General features: G+C 43.1%; 2 protein-coding genes across 5 annotated transcripts in view; one reads left to right on the top strand and one right to left on the bottom strand.

Moving 5' to 3' along the window:
- pip5k1bb (phosphatidylinositol-4-phosphate 5-kinase, type I, beta b) overlaps positions 1-10,483 on the top strand; it is a 38,938-nt gene extending 28,455 nt beyond the window's left edge. Inside the window, exons 8-15 of one of the 2 annotated variants that reach the window (XM_030059363.1) lie at positions 1,831-2,033; positions 2,427-2,510; positions 3,368-3,416; positions 3,548-3,632; positions 5,074-5,235; positions 6,483-6,606; positions 8,674-8,797; positions 9,102-10,483. In XM_030059363.1, coding sequence (XP_029915223.1) covers positions 1,831-2,033; positions 2,427-2,510; positions 3,368-3,416; positions 3,548-3,632; positions 5,074-5,235; positions 6,483-6,606; positions 8,674-8,797; positions 9,102-9,104 — 834 coding nt within the window. In that variant the 3' untranslated portion in view covers positions 9,105-10,483. Of the gene's footprint in view, positions 1-1,830; positions 2,034-2,426; positions 2,511-3,367; positions 3,417-3,547; positions 3,633-5,073; positions 5,236-6,479; positions 6,607-8,673; positions 8,798-9,101 lie in introns of both variants that reach the window. The other variant, XM_030059362.1, reaches the window with a different exon arrangement.
- A 198-nt stretch (positions 10,484-10,681) lies between these two features.
- Positions 10,682-14,240, bottom strand: part of LOC115364777 (collagen type IV alpha-3-binding protein) — a 28,910-nt gene continuing 25,351 nt past the window's right edge. For all 3 annotated transcript variants that reach the window (XM_030059359.1, XM_030059361.1, XM_030059360.1), the window contains 2 exons: positions 13,181-13,318; positions 10,682-12,479 (listed from right to left, as the gene is read on the bottom strand). In XM_030059359.1, the coding sequence (XP_029915219.1) occupies positions 13,191-13,318 (128 nt within the window). In that variant the 3' untranslated portion in view covers positions 10,682-12,479; positions 13,181-13,190. The remainder of the gene's footprint in view (positions 12,480-13,180; positions 13,319-14,240) is intronic.

Below are 14,240 nucleotides of genomic sequence, written 5' to 3'. Positions count from 1 at the left end.
TTTGCTGACAGAGGATTTGATGGGACTTGGATGAGTTTTGATTCCTGTTTTCCAATTAAAGGGAATTAGGGAGCTGAAGTGTCAGAATTGCATCAGAAAAAGCAGATTGGCAGAGCTAACTAGCTTCCTCCTCTGCCTGTCTGTTGACTCCTGCTCTGTCTCTTCACTCCCCCTCATAAACACAAACATTCTTCATCTCAGCCAAAATCACCTAAGAATAAAAAACCAAGGAAACGGAAAAGGCACCCTTTTCCAATCTAGGTTATAAGGTAAGCACCCACCATTAGAGGTCTGAGTACCTGACTGTGACCCTGGCCCCGTTCCCAAATCCAAAGGACACCTCTCTCTGTCTCTCTCTCCCTCCCTCTCTCTCTGGCGATGGCTCTGTTTGAGAAGGGAGGAGACACAAAGTCGGAGAAGCCCTGGGAAACTGGGCAAAAGGCTCCTTAAACAGGTCAATGTGTAACACTTGGCTCACTATGGAGAAACACCTTGTTTATTTAGCTCTAGAGAGAGATTTCCTTTTGGAAACTCCTCTCTGGCCTTTGAGGCGCCACAACATGTTGGATGACGAGAGAGTTTGGTGGGGGAAAAGGTGTTTTTCTCAGTATATCGTAACATTGCTGTATTTTCCGTAGGTGAGCTAATGGTAAAGCATCCGGTCTTGTGGTACGCAAGCTGGTTTTGAGGAGAATAATCCTTTCAGTGTTTACTTGAGAAACTTGCTCTTAAACCTGCAATCAGCCATTCAAGAAGCTATTAACAGTCCTGACACTAACCTGTGTTTTATGGACACTTTTGTACCCCTAATTATATAAACCAATACCAAATTGCTAGGTCCGGCCATTTTGCTGTTTTCTCTCTTTGTTGTCAAATTCGAGATTGGATTGTAGCCCCGTCCTCTTCACCCTCTCGCCTCTTCAGTTTCATTTAAAGCGTCTGTGAAACATCACATTCTGCAGATAAATGTGTCCAAGTTTTCGATCAATCATGCAAGAGCCTCTGTCGTGGCAATCAGCACTGTGGTGACAGAAAAGGTTCATTCAAAGGCTGTTTACCTTGTTGCTGTTTCTGCAGTTTCACCACATTTTCAAATGAGGGATCAGAGACAAAATAATCCAAGTCATTCAACAGGAGCCCTGTGAGAGTGAAATGTGTCTCTCATTTCCATCCAAAAAAACATTTTTTTTTTCGCCTTACCTTCCGTTTTGTACAACTGATCTACTGTGAACCGGGAAGCAGGACTGACCGCGTGTTTACAAATGGAGTTTGAGCTCTCAACACCTTATAGCAGACTTACTGCAGCTTCAAGTGCAGATCATAGAAAACATGAAGTCATATTACAGAATTTTCAGCTTGCGTTGTTAAAGGAACAGTTCACCTAAAATACAAAACAGATATTTTTCCTCTGCAGTCTATCTGGATAGCCTCCTCTGTCTCCCCTCTGTGTACAGTCTGCTGGTTCGTCAGCAAAAAATACTTCTCAGTGAAACTCTTCATGTCTAAGGGATATGGATGTTATTTTTTTTGACACAGAAGCTGCTGTTGAGGTTTTCACATGTAAATTTTCAAACGTGAGCTCCAGCCCCGTTGTGCTGGGATGCAAGGAGACAGGAAAGAGTATGGCCTCGCAGAATCACACAGCAACTACGTGGACGGATAGATTACACTGGGGGGAAGTGGGAAAATATCTTCTGTATACCGGGTGCTCTTTATCATGCACACCTGCTGTGACAGTCATTGCGGTTAAGTTTGATTCTGATTTTGGAGGAACAATGCATTAAGCTTGCAGAGATCTGTGAACCCTGATGGATCTGTGATTCCCTTTAGGTGCTGGAGAGCTTTAAAATTATGGACTACAGTCTGCTGCTGGGTGTGCACGTCCTGGACCACAGCCAGAGGGAGGGGGGCGAGCCCGGCCAGGCGGGGGGTGACGGGAGAAGGCCTGTGGGTCAGAGGGTCCTCTACTCCACTGCCATGGAGTCCATCCAGGGCGACGGCAAGGCTGCTGAAGCCCTCACCACAGATGATACGTGAGTTGGCTCAGCTGTTGGGAAAACACTAAATATCCACATATATTCGGGCCTTTCTTTTTGTCTGTGTCTCTCTCCTCCCCAGTCTGTCTCTCCCACATGCACGGCTATACAATAATGTCCTTATACCTTGTGTGCTCAAACGGTGTAAACAGGAGGTCAGGCCTGTCATATAACCATAGCTACACAAACACAGCCACTGTTCTGCATGTTTACAGCCATACACATGAATGCAAATATTTTAAGTGCCGCCGTCACAGACGTTATTGCATGTGAGCAGAACATTCCAGTTCGAGGTAGAGATCAAACAGCGACTTGCGGATACTTTGGACTGTCTGTTAAAGTGTATGCTGTATATTCTCTGACCGGATCTGTTGGTTTTCTCTATTCTAGGATGGGTGGCATCCCTGCCAAAACACACAAAGAGGAAAAGCTGCTTATCTTCCTGGGTATCATAGATATTCTACAGTCATACAGGTACAGTATATATGGCAGCCTCACCTCATATGGCTTAAAATGAGGTGAAACGGGATGTTGTAAACACAAAAAAAGATGTATTTTTTTGCTGGTATACACTTGGAATTTACTTGTTGTTACTCAGCAGCATGCAGTGCAATATATGACACCAGAGAAATAGAGGGAATGCACAGTAATAGTCGAGTATACGGCGTGACAACACGGCATGACTCTTTGAGATTAACGGCTTCCCTTGACGTTTTTGCTTTGACCCGGCCTTATATGTTGAATTATGTCTCCACACTGATGGAAAAAATAGTGAGTGTGCTGCTAAAAGGACTGGAGAATCTATCCACCACCATTTAAGTGAACACAGTGGCCTATCGCTCTTCTTTATCCACACATTGATTTTGTGTCCTGAGAAAGAAGGAGAGAAGAGAGAGTGAGAGGGAGAGAGAGGTCAAGTAAAAGGGGAGGAAACCTTTGGATTATCAGTTTTTCAAACTTCTGGAGGTTTTAAAAGGTGCACACAAATCATTGTCAGCCTGGCTGGTCAAGGCTCAGACAAACAGAGTCAGGTGGGTGAATAGGCCCAATTGGTCCAATCTACTTATCTTGTCTTTTTTTTTTTTTTTTTTTTTTTTTTTTTTTTTTTTTCCTCTGGTAGCTTGCGTAACCTGACCACAGACCAAGACCAACCATAAAACCTAAATGTTACATAACTTAAAACATGAAGGTATTTTCTGTTTAAAGTAGTATCTGTTGAGCCAAGGCGGAAAAGGGAAGCATCTGAAGTTTGATCAGGCAGAGAGGAGGAGGGTGAGTTGTTGCGTAAGTGGACATGTTGTCACAAGGCCTTTTGTTTTATTTCTCCTCAGGTTCATTAAAAAGTTGGAGCACTCATGGAAAGCCCTGGTGTACGATGGCGTAAGTCGATAGGCCACACAAATCTGATACCAGTGTCTGTATGAATGCACCATTCATCTGGACACATTCTCTCTTTAATCTCCTGTGACTGTCGAGTGAAAGCCTGGCATTTTCTCCCCATCTGTCCTCAGGACTCTGTCTCGGTGCATCGGCCCGGGTTTTATGCCAACCGCTTCCTCAAGTTCATGAGCACAAGGGTCTTCAGGAAGACTCAGCGTAAGTCAGCCTCTTGATAATTATCACACATGCCAAGTATGTTGAAAGGAAAGGAGGGGGAGGGGGGAGAGAGAGTGGCAAAGAGGTTGTACCGGCTGCAAAATAGGGTAAATCAGTAATCACTTCATTGTGGCACGGTTTAGCTGACACCATAAATAAGCTAGGTGGCAATCATGTGGATGTGAACAGGATATGCTTGCCTCAGAGTTTTTATTGTCTTCCATCGCTACACTGTTGGGGGATTCGTGCGTCACTGTAAATACATGTCGTCGATGGCTGTTATGTTTTTTGTTAGGTCAGGAATAATGTTTCACGGTGCTGTCTCTCCTCCCGATCATTTGAAGGATTTTATTGTCTGCCTATTATCACAGGAGTTGTCCTCCTTTAACTAGCTGTTGTATAAGCGGCTGAAACACACAGAGCATTGTTGGCAGTTATGTGGCGTTTGATTAAATTTTCGGATTAAACAACCGACTTTTGTTCAGGGGAATTAAGGGCTTCAGTGATGAGGGTTATGTGTAGCTGCTCATTCGGGATAAATCGGGCTTGTTATGTGGAAACCCAGTGAGTTATGCTGAAATGTAAGCACACATCCTCACTTATGCACCACTGAGGTGGATAAAATAGGTCAAGACCCACAAACCCCTTTAGTCGAGGAAGTAACAATCCCATATTGATCCTTCTAGTCATTCATCTTGCTCTTCTCAGTGACCCTTAACCTCACAGCAGTCCGGTTCGAGGAGCACACTGCAGATTAATGTATGGTTGATCGATTTTGCTCCTCTGTCACATCTATAGTGAAACATCCCTCGGTACGAATGAGCTTTCGTGAGTTCATGTGTACCCGCTGAGGCTGTTCACAGCACGGTGGACTTGGCTCTCGGTAGAGCCAGGAAGTCCGTATGTGGGCACAGCACGGCGAGATCACACATCCAACGGTCTTGCTGCTCTGCTGTATTGAAACTTCTCATCAAGATCAAATAAAGTAATGTTGTTATGCAACCCACGCAGATCCCCACCACCCCCCCACTGTGCAAAATTAACATGGCTGTGGTGATGATTGGAGGATTTTTGCCTTGCTATTAACCATCGCCAAGTCCCATCAAGTAGGAGATGACAGGAAAAGATTTCATTTCATGCCCTGCTTGGGAGGCAGAATGAGGCTGGCTTGAGGGATGGTTGTGTAATCGTCATTATGCTTTTTAACAGTTTGATAATTTCACTACTAAATTTGGGGACACAGGATGGGGAGCTCTATTGTGTGTGAATATTGGTTCAGTCCGGATGAACGTCTCCCTCCCTTGTCTCATGCAGTTATCGCCTTCTTATTTCTACTCTGCTCCTCTCTCGGCCTCCTCTCCCTTCATCTCTGCGTCCCACGGATCTTTGATCTCGCTCTTTTCTTTTATTCTCCCAACTTAAACACTCTTTCGCTCCACAGCTATTCGGTTCTCCCCTTCAAAGAGGACTCGCACGTCCATTCCGGCTCTGAAGTCGTCCTCTCAGGAGATCCTCTCGTCGCAGCTGGACGACAAGAGTGAGGAGAAGGAGAGGAGGGACCGGCTGGGAGGAGCTCGCAGCCTGGCCAGTCTGGATGGACAAGGTACGCCGTGTGCACTGAAAACCTCGCTGTGTGTGTCGGAGACCGCAAAACCCGCGCTTCAGTAGGAATCCTTTTTCTTTTCGCGAAGGGAATATCCCGCATGTTTGACAACATTCAGGGATGCTGCCTGAATTATTTATGAAGTTTTTTGAAATGGAGAACTAAAGCGACTGTATTATCTCTCATCTGTCGTAAATGTACTCGCTTCTCTCTACTGCCTCGTAATCTGCCATGTCAGCCACAGCCGTTTTTCCAGTTTTTGTGGCTTGATGGGGCTTTTTAGGAGCACTTGGGGCCCATAAACAGGCACTTGCCTTTGGCCATAAAATACCTCGCTCTCAAGGCTGCCATCGGGGAGAGCCTGACACAGTTTGATCTGTGGCCTCGGTGGAAGTAAAACAGAACCTGTCCTGTTATTAACAGCCCTTCTGAAACTGTGTGTGTGTGTGTGCACATGTGTAAGAAAGAGCTTTGTGCTACAAGGTTCCTCTTACCCTCTCTTTTGGGACATTGTTATCCTTCTCTGACCTCAGTAGGAAGGTTATATGACAGAGTATGAATCAGGCCTTTAACAAAGTGTGAAAGCAGCAGCCGCCACTAACCCAGTAGTACAACAGCATGATATGACAGATTGGCCAATACCACGCCGGAAGAGGCGCGGGTGCGGGCCTGCGGAGGGGAAAGAGAGGTCATGGATCTGATTACCACATGTCCTCTTCGTGTTCGCAGCACGGACCCTCTGTCACTTTATCTTCAGCTGTGACGCATCGTACAATAAAGCAATTTGGATTCTTTCATTTCCTAATAGCTTACTCTTTAAGGTTATTAAATCAGCCTTGCTTAGTACGAAGAAAATCTGTTTCTCTCTGAAGTAAAAAGGTCGATCCTGAGAAATATAGCAGTTTTACTTGAACTGCATAAACCGTTTAATCAATTGGCTTAAATCAGATTCAGATGCCCTAACTTGTCTCATGTTTGGCTTATGTTTTCAGTTTGAATGCACCTCTCGCAACGAAAGCACAAGATCTTTCTCCTGTTGAGTTAAACCCAGTGTAATCTATAAATCTGCAGAAATACAGCGCTGTATTGATCATACTGATCGACTAATGGAGGGGTTCCAGGAATATCGTGGCCCTGAAGCTCCACTCTGCTCCTATCTCAGTGAAGTCTTGTGTATGTATGTATGTGTGTGTTTGTCACTGACATCACAGGTTTGTGTGTGTGTGTGTGTGTGTTTCTCTCAGCGGTGTTTGGTTCGTACCTGCGTCCTGACCTGGTCCCTGCCACCCCGTCCTTCTACGAGGGCTCCTCCATGGGAACCATCTCCACTTCCTCCATCTTTGTAAACATGGACAACCAAACTGAGGAGAGGTACAGTACAACGCCCGCCTGCTTATCTCTCGACAGTCTTTCTGTTTGTTCGTTTGACTGATTGTGTGTCTGTGCCTCTCTTGGCTGCTTATGACAGCAAGACCACAGAAATTACCAGGTGAAGCCACTAATTCAGGGTTAGTGTTCACTCTCTGCCTTTAAGACCAGATGGGAAGTATGCATATCTGCCCCTCCCAACACACACACACACACACACACACCTGTCCACTCCCACGCTTCTGCCTCTGTCACCTGTGCTCCCACATGACATGGCCTTACTAGTGACGTGCATCATGGAGCAGGTGACTCAGCTGGCTCGGCAACATACATCCCATACACACACACACTTCCTACACACAGTCCGAACTTCAGTGTTGGGACATTAGGCTAAAGATAATCTCTTTCACTGTTGACTAATCTATCTAAAGAAACAGGTGCAACCACAAAAATAGGCTGGTCGTCCAAATAATATTTATCAAACCAGAGAACATTAAAAACGTGATGCTCCGGCCGGAGCCTCTATGTAGTAAATCTTTTTAGCTCACTGTTCCAGCACAGTGTGCCTTGACTGTACACGGACACAGTATTAGGCTGTTTGTAGAGCCCTATTGTATATACACAGATACCCATTGTCATTGTACACACCTAATGTGATTTGCCTTGTAGCGACTGATAATGCAATAACTGCAGGTAAATGTAATAAGCTCCAGGATGTAATAAAAACAGCGCTCTAAATAGGCCATAAAAATAATGAAACCTGTTAATACAGTGAAGTGCTACAGGGTATATTGTAAGAATGCGGCGCCATTACATATTTGTCATGACATTTTTGTGTGACATCTTTGAACTATGAGCAGTTGACAACGTTGTTTGTCACCTAATCAGAGGGAAATCTTTCACTCCTTTGTGACATTAACAACCGTCATTACACTTTCAACCCAATTAGGGGAGCAATTTATCACATTTTGACAAGTTACAACAAAAAGTGTTGGTTAATGTGTTATCAGCCTCCTTATGCATCTGCTCCCCTCCCTGCTGTTTGTGTGTTTGGCATCCCCCAGCCCTCCTCTCTCCGCTGTGTCAGTAGTGTCAGGTTTAGCGGCCTCTCTGTGGCTCCTTTGTGAGGCTCGCCCGGTCTTGTCCCCTCATCAGTCACCTGCCTGCTGCCCTGACATTGTCCGCTCAACTGTTTTCATGAATATTTGACAAGGTCTTACTTAGTGCCATTGTGCTAAAGAAAGAGTGTGTGACAATAGAGGACATGTGGTGCCGCCGAGGCTACTGTACATCTCTGCCTACAATATTCCCTGTCTGTCAGCCAGGCAGCCAGTTACAGCTGTTGTGTTGTAATTTAGGGTAGAAAATCAATGTTTTTTTTTTGTTTTTTTTAAATTAAAGCCTATCTTATATTGCTCATTCTATTTTAATATACCCTGATATCTCTCTGTCTGTCTTTCTGTGCCATTTTCACCTGCTTTTTGAAAATGAACATCAGGGAATCACATGTTAGAAACCGGCAACAACACATTCCTGAATTAATTTAGTCGAGTCACCTGATGTAGAAGGGAACGTGCTCTCATGCTGCCCCCTGGTGTTTGAAACAACAACAACAACCCCCAGTTAAGCCAGGGTGCACTGTTCTCATTATTCTCATTATCTTGCTTCAGCTACATGGGACTCTTTGTAGTGCATATCTCATAAAATAAGGTGCTTAGTAACACTAAATCAGAGAGAAATACTCTGGAAAGATCAAATCTTACCTAGATTTTGATCATTTCCTCAGACGGATCAGAGAATAAGAGTGTCTGAAACATCAGACTAGGTATCTGCCCCTTCCAGCAGGAGCTTCATCTGCTTGCCGCTTTGATGTCAGGAACCTCGGCTCCACCTGCAAACTGTGTCATCAGTCCCTGTGCAGTATCATATCGTCACTTTTTAAGTAAAGTTTATCGATTTATTTTAGGACCTTTATCTACTTTTGACCACTGAGATGCAGACTCTCTCAAATCCACACTCAGGCAGCTCTAACTCTGTAGATTAATGGGTAAACTTCTCTCATTGTTTTAGAGAGGACATGGCCTCCAGTTCCACATTTACTCTGGAGGACAGCGCCATTTGCCTCACCTCGGAGCAGAGCACTATGGATGTGGACATAGACCGCGACGATGGATCTGTTCTTGATGTCTACTTGGTGAGTTTCGACTCCGTGTCAGCTGACCATCATATTTATGTAGATGTAGGTCTTGGAAGCCTCTAATAAGGTCTTTTAAATCGTTTTTTTTCCCTCCCTTTGAGTTGTTTAAAATTAAACAAGTGCTGCCTCTTTTTTAAACTAGACATAAGCCTATACTCCATTTGCTGAGTGACCTACACCCTTTTCTCTCATGTTTTTACAACTCTCAGATGTTATATTCCTGCCAGGCAGCCGTGTTAAATACAGCACCCTTATATCTTTTGCTGAGACTAATCATTCCTTCCTCTCTTCTGCCCTATAGTGAAAAGAGCAGCTTCACGACCTTCATTTCCTACTGCGTTTTACTCCTGCCAATCATCAGACAATCGCCGCACTCCACTGGACAGGCCACACCGGCCTCTGACTCCACTTCTAGCGCTGCTAGATCCACCTTGCCACTTGTATTGCCAAAACATAAAAAGGACCGAGATGCTCCCCCGGTTGATGGACTAACAGAACAGAATCGCAGCGATGGACATCCACAGGATCAACACGACATTCCATCATACTGTAATAATGTGATGAACATCAGGCTGAATCGAGTGCCGCTTCTTAGAGCATGTGTCAGCGCAGTGCCATTATGTTTTATATACGTATACTATTTTCATGGCCTACACAGAGATATTTAGATTAAGTATACAATATATGAGGAGAAAACAGATACACAGCACACATTTCTTTAGTTTTTTTTCTGCAGATCAGGAAAAAAAAAAGACTGACTTCAAAATTCGCAGCTGCTTTTAGTTGCTGGTTGGATGAGAAATGTTTACAGTGAATTTACTATCCCTGGTGACGCGGGACGAGACAGCGTCACAGACCGAGCAGGATCCGGCTTGGAGCCACAGCCGATGGTGGATGAGGAACAATATGAACAAACTGGTTCAGCGAGCAGAATGGAGGCACTGAGGCCAAACGCAAACTGACGTGGTCAAGGTGGCCGCCTCATCCCGACTCGGCTGGTTAGTGGTGCCACGCTGAGACGAACCCAAAGTTTCATAAGCACTGGCAAAGGGCTGCTGTAAAGTGCGGTGAGGAGCGACAGCCTGAGTTACTGAACGGTGGATGAAGCACAGAGCAGAAGGTCGATGCACTCGCTCTTGACAAACAGCACTTTCGATGTTGGTTATAATTACTGTAAGAAATATTTTCTCCGAGGACGTTTGGTTTTAGGTGGGTGGGCGGACCACCCAACGCAAGCACAGATTTGGACGAGTGAATATGCACATTCTTTTTTTTTTTTTTTACATATGCACACCTCTGTAAGTCAATGCTAGTACATGTTCACAGACAATGGGACTCTTGTAGATCATTTTGTTGTGGAGCTACTAGTGTCGTGAGGTTTGTGTCATGACTGAAGATGCTTTTACTCAGGATATCCTTTGATACTGAATAAGCGTGTCCTCTTGAAGAAGTTGGAAGACCTGCATCCCCACACTTTGAAGCTGTCTGATAGCTCTTCATCAAGACCATATCCGACTTGTGTTGTTGAACTTCAAGATCGCACCTGTGTCAGTTCAGACCATAATTTATTATATAAATCTCAATAACTTTACCATTTGCTGAAACAAATTTAATCGCTGAATGTAAAGACAATATGTATTTATATATAGAAGAGACTCCTATAAATAAACTGCTAAAATTCAATGTCTGCCTTTCTTTAGTTGTGCTTGGATGAAACAGATGCCACAATATTGCATTATATCAATAGTTTCACCTTATTAATCCCCAAAATCTAGAGCATTATCAGGCTGCACATCAGCTCGTTTGGAAATTTCTCAGATTTGTTTTCAGAGATGAGTCACACCTTCAAAAAAAAAAAAAAAAAAAAAAAAAAAAAGGGGATTGTTTCTGTTGTGTAACAATTTTAATTTACATAACATTGTCAAATTGCATTACATTTAGTGCAAATAATAACACTTCTGATGTACAACTTAGAAATATACAAAGTGTGTAGATTTCCTTGACAAAATATCAAAATTAAAAACGCTAAATGCATTCTTCAGCTCATGCTGCTTGGTAGACTTTGCTCTTCTAATCATCAGCAAAACAATTATCCACATCATTTCTAACTTCTCACCATTTAGACTAAGAATCTGACTGGAGAATTCTCAACCATACAGACCTACTGATTGCAAAACAAAACAAAAACAAAAAACAAAACAAAAAAACAATCCCAAATGTAGATGACAGAAAACAATCTAGAGTAAATAAAAAAAAAATCTTGAGGTAAGATGATGTGAAATGCTGACCCTTACCCCCACTTCATTTCAGTGTCTGTTGATAAATGCACATCTGGTGGCTGTACAGTAGAGATAGCCAGGATTGTTAGGGTCCCTCCTGGTGTGTAAGGCATTTTTGGGGGCTGTTTATCAGTCAAAGGGCAGGGATGTCACTGCTTCGCATTGTACAGTATGTGAAATGTAATGTTACAGTATGACTGAGGGCGGGGGGAGGCGGGCGGGGGGTGCAGATGAAATCCCAATCAACATCTCTTGGCCTTATCCCAAACAAACAGCAGCAGGATTCGATTTAGCCCTTGGCGCACACAATAGTGAGGCAAAGGCATTTAATTATCAAAATGTACACTCAAAGTTGGACAGAATGGTGTTTCACTGCGTCATCAGGGGCAAAAAAAAAGAACCTTAAGTATGAAAAAAAAAATCACCCACTCATCTCTCAATGAAAGAGAGACTAATCTTATCTCAGATGCTGCAGCTGGTTAATTGAAAATGTCTGTCAAAACCCATGTGCTACATGGAGGAAAAAGACAGGAACACACTAACCACAACTTAGTGTCTATAGACCACGATCAACTACATCACACAGATTATTTATGTTCAACTCGACCGTGTCAAATGGACTGCCCAACGAGAGTGACTGATCCCAACTTGGCAAATGTTCTTGAACTAGTTTCTGACACCCATTATTGTCATCAAATTCAAGCCTTAACAGTCAATTCACATTTCACACCCTGGCAAACGTATTCTGTTCTTCTCTGTACAATACTTTGTGTCCATAGTGCTCTCTGAAAACTACTTTATAACAATCTAGAAATATAAAGATCTCCGAGAAAAACGTGTTCAAAGCTTTAGGCTCTGACCCTCCATCAAACTACAGAGGAAGTCATCACTAGAGGGACAGGAGAAGGCGAGAAAGAGGAGACACTTGTACCACAACCTCATCACTGCTTCCCCTGTCAATATCATCTCTTTTCCTCTCTCATGGTAGCAACTTTTTTTTTTTTAGCAGCAAGACAAGAAGCTGTTATACTAGTGATTAAAGCAAACCCAAGTCAGAAAGTATGTAATTATAAGAAATGTACAAAACAATTTACATTAAGCAAATAATTGGTAACAACGATTCAAAAACCACTTAGGAAATTCTCGAATTTACATACAAATGGTATATCCATAGCCAGCAGATGGTGTTAAGCTGTTAATGTGGCTGGGATGAAAACTACTGATGGGTTAAAGCCGTAAACCACTCTTTTCTGTACATAAGTGTCCTTTGGGACGTCCTGGTTGGGTGGCATGGTATCCTGGGGGATGTAGTTTGACTACACATTCTGATGGACAGACGTTTGGGTGATGTAGTCGGTGAGAAATGTCTCTCCAAAGGGCGACCGCCTCCCTCCTCACACCTGAAACAAGAAGAGACATGAATAGAGGTTAATATCAGGTAAAATATAAAGAAATTAACTCCAATTACTTTTACATGGAGGAGGAATAGGGCCACACAAGAATAAAGAAAAACAAAAACAAAAACAAAAAAACTTAGTCCTGAAATGACTCCCATAATTCTGAGAAAGTCAGAATTTAATCATATAATTTTGAGAATCTGACTTTAATCACAAAATTCTGACATTAATCAGAGAACTCTTGTGGTGTGTGTGTGTGTGTTAATTATGACCTCATGCTTCACCAGTAGACATAAATAAAGACTTCACCAATAAAACCTTAACCCTTTTTCTTCCCTCCTTTCTTTCTTTCTTTCGAACAGTCCTGCCCCCCAACTCATCCATTAAATAAAACAGTTTCTCTCTCTAGCTCATTTCCTGCTGGTTTACACTTTGAATGCTCCCTCCCCACGTTGTGTCCTATCTAATCGTAAATGGAAAGACATAAAATCAAGAAAGATTTAGAAGTAAGATACCATTTTGTGTAGTCTTAACAGACGGCGTATACGCTAACTGTTTTCACAGCTCATTATGCCAGATAAAGCAACAGCCAGGGGTTTTATTGCCCATTAACAGTGAACTGAACGTTTTGGCCTTTCGCTAACCCTATCTACCTATCACGCAAGAGAGGTTATAATAGGGAAGGTAACTGCTTGTGAAGTTACCTCTTTATGTTCAGAAGAGGATGGGCTTGCCGACAGTCTTCTCCTGGACGTAAGAGGTGAAGCGTTTCAGGAACTTGGGGTACTCCCTCTTGGCCACGGCTCTGAGGACCGAAGCAGGGGCCCAGCCTCCTGGGTTAACTGCAACCAAACAGAGAGAGGACCGTAAAACAATGCGTGCAGGTGGCCACATCTTACACGCTCAGTACGAATACACCAGGGGCCATCAACCACATTTATACAAGGGCTGGAATTTTTCTAAGCAGACATTATGTGGGCCAAACTTTCACCTTTTTTATTTATTTTGTTATTTTTATTATCCTATGAAGAGACTCGTAGAAAACATGGGAAATCCATAATAATAACTAGATAATTCTCTAGAAAATGCTCTCAGTAGAGCGCCAACCTCTGACAAGGAAGCAGTTCACTGAGGAGCGATAGTTCAAATCTGCAATTCCAGAAATGTAATTGCAGAATCTAGTCCTGACTGGAAGGAAATACTAATCCACTTTAACTTGTTTTGATGCTTGTTTTTATGCAGTGACCTGAGTGGTGGAAATGTGTATGAGAAGAAAAGCCTTTTGAATTGCTTGTCAGGCAAGCAAAAGCCAAAATCTCTTTTAAAATTGGAGCATGTGGAAAAGAACCCAAATGAGTACTATGAGTCTGTCCCTATGTTTGCATGAAGATACAACACACACTAGCATTCCATTCATAAAAGACGTGAATTGTTTTCAGCTTCACCTGTCTTAGAACACATCATTTCTAATAAAATTATTTCCATCTCAATTGTTTTCAGTGTTGCTTCAATATAGGATGAACAAAAAATGCTAGATATCCTAAACACCGGAATGCACTTCTTCCATTTTCAATCACCAGTGTACACTGTTAACTATTTCAGCACAATGGGAAATTATACTACAGTCTCTGCAGTGTCAGTGGAACAGGCAATACAGGCAGCATCTTGGGCGCCCTCTGGTGACGAGTGAGGATGGGATGTTTCCCTCACCTCCTATGAACTCACATAGCCTTCACTCAGCTCTCAGACTGTAGTCTGTGGTTT

This window comes from Myripristis murdjan, chromosome 9 (assembly GCF_902150065.1).
Source record: "Myripristis murdjan chromosome 9, fMyrMur1.1, whole genome shotgun sequence".
In the NCBI taxonomy this organism is placed as follows: Eukaryota; Metazoa; Chordata; class Actinopteri; order Holocentriformes; family Holocentridae; genus Myripristis; species Myripristis murdjan.
This window is presented reverse-complemented; position numbering and strand designations above follow the sequence as displayed.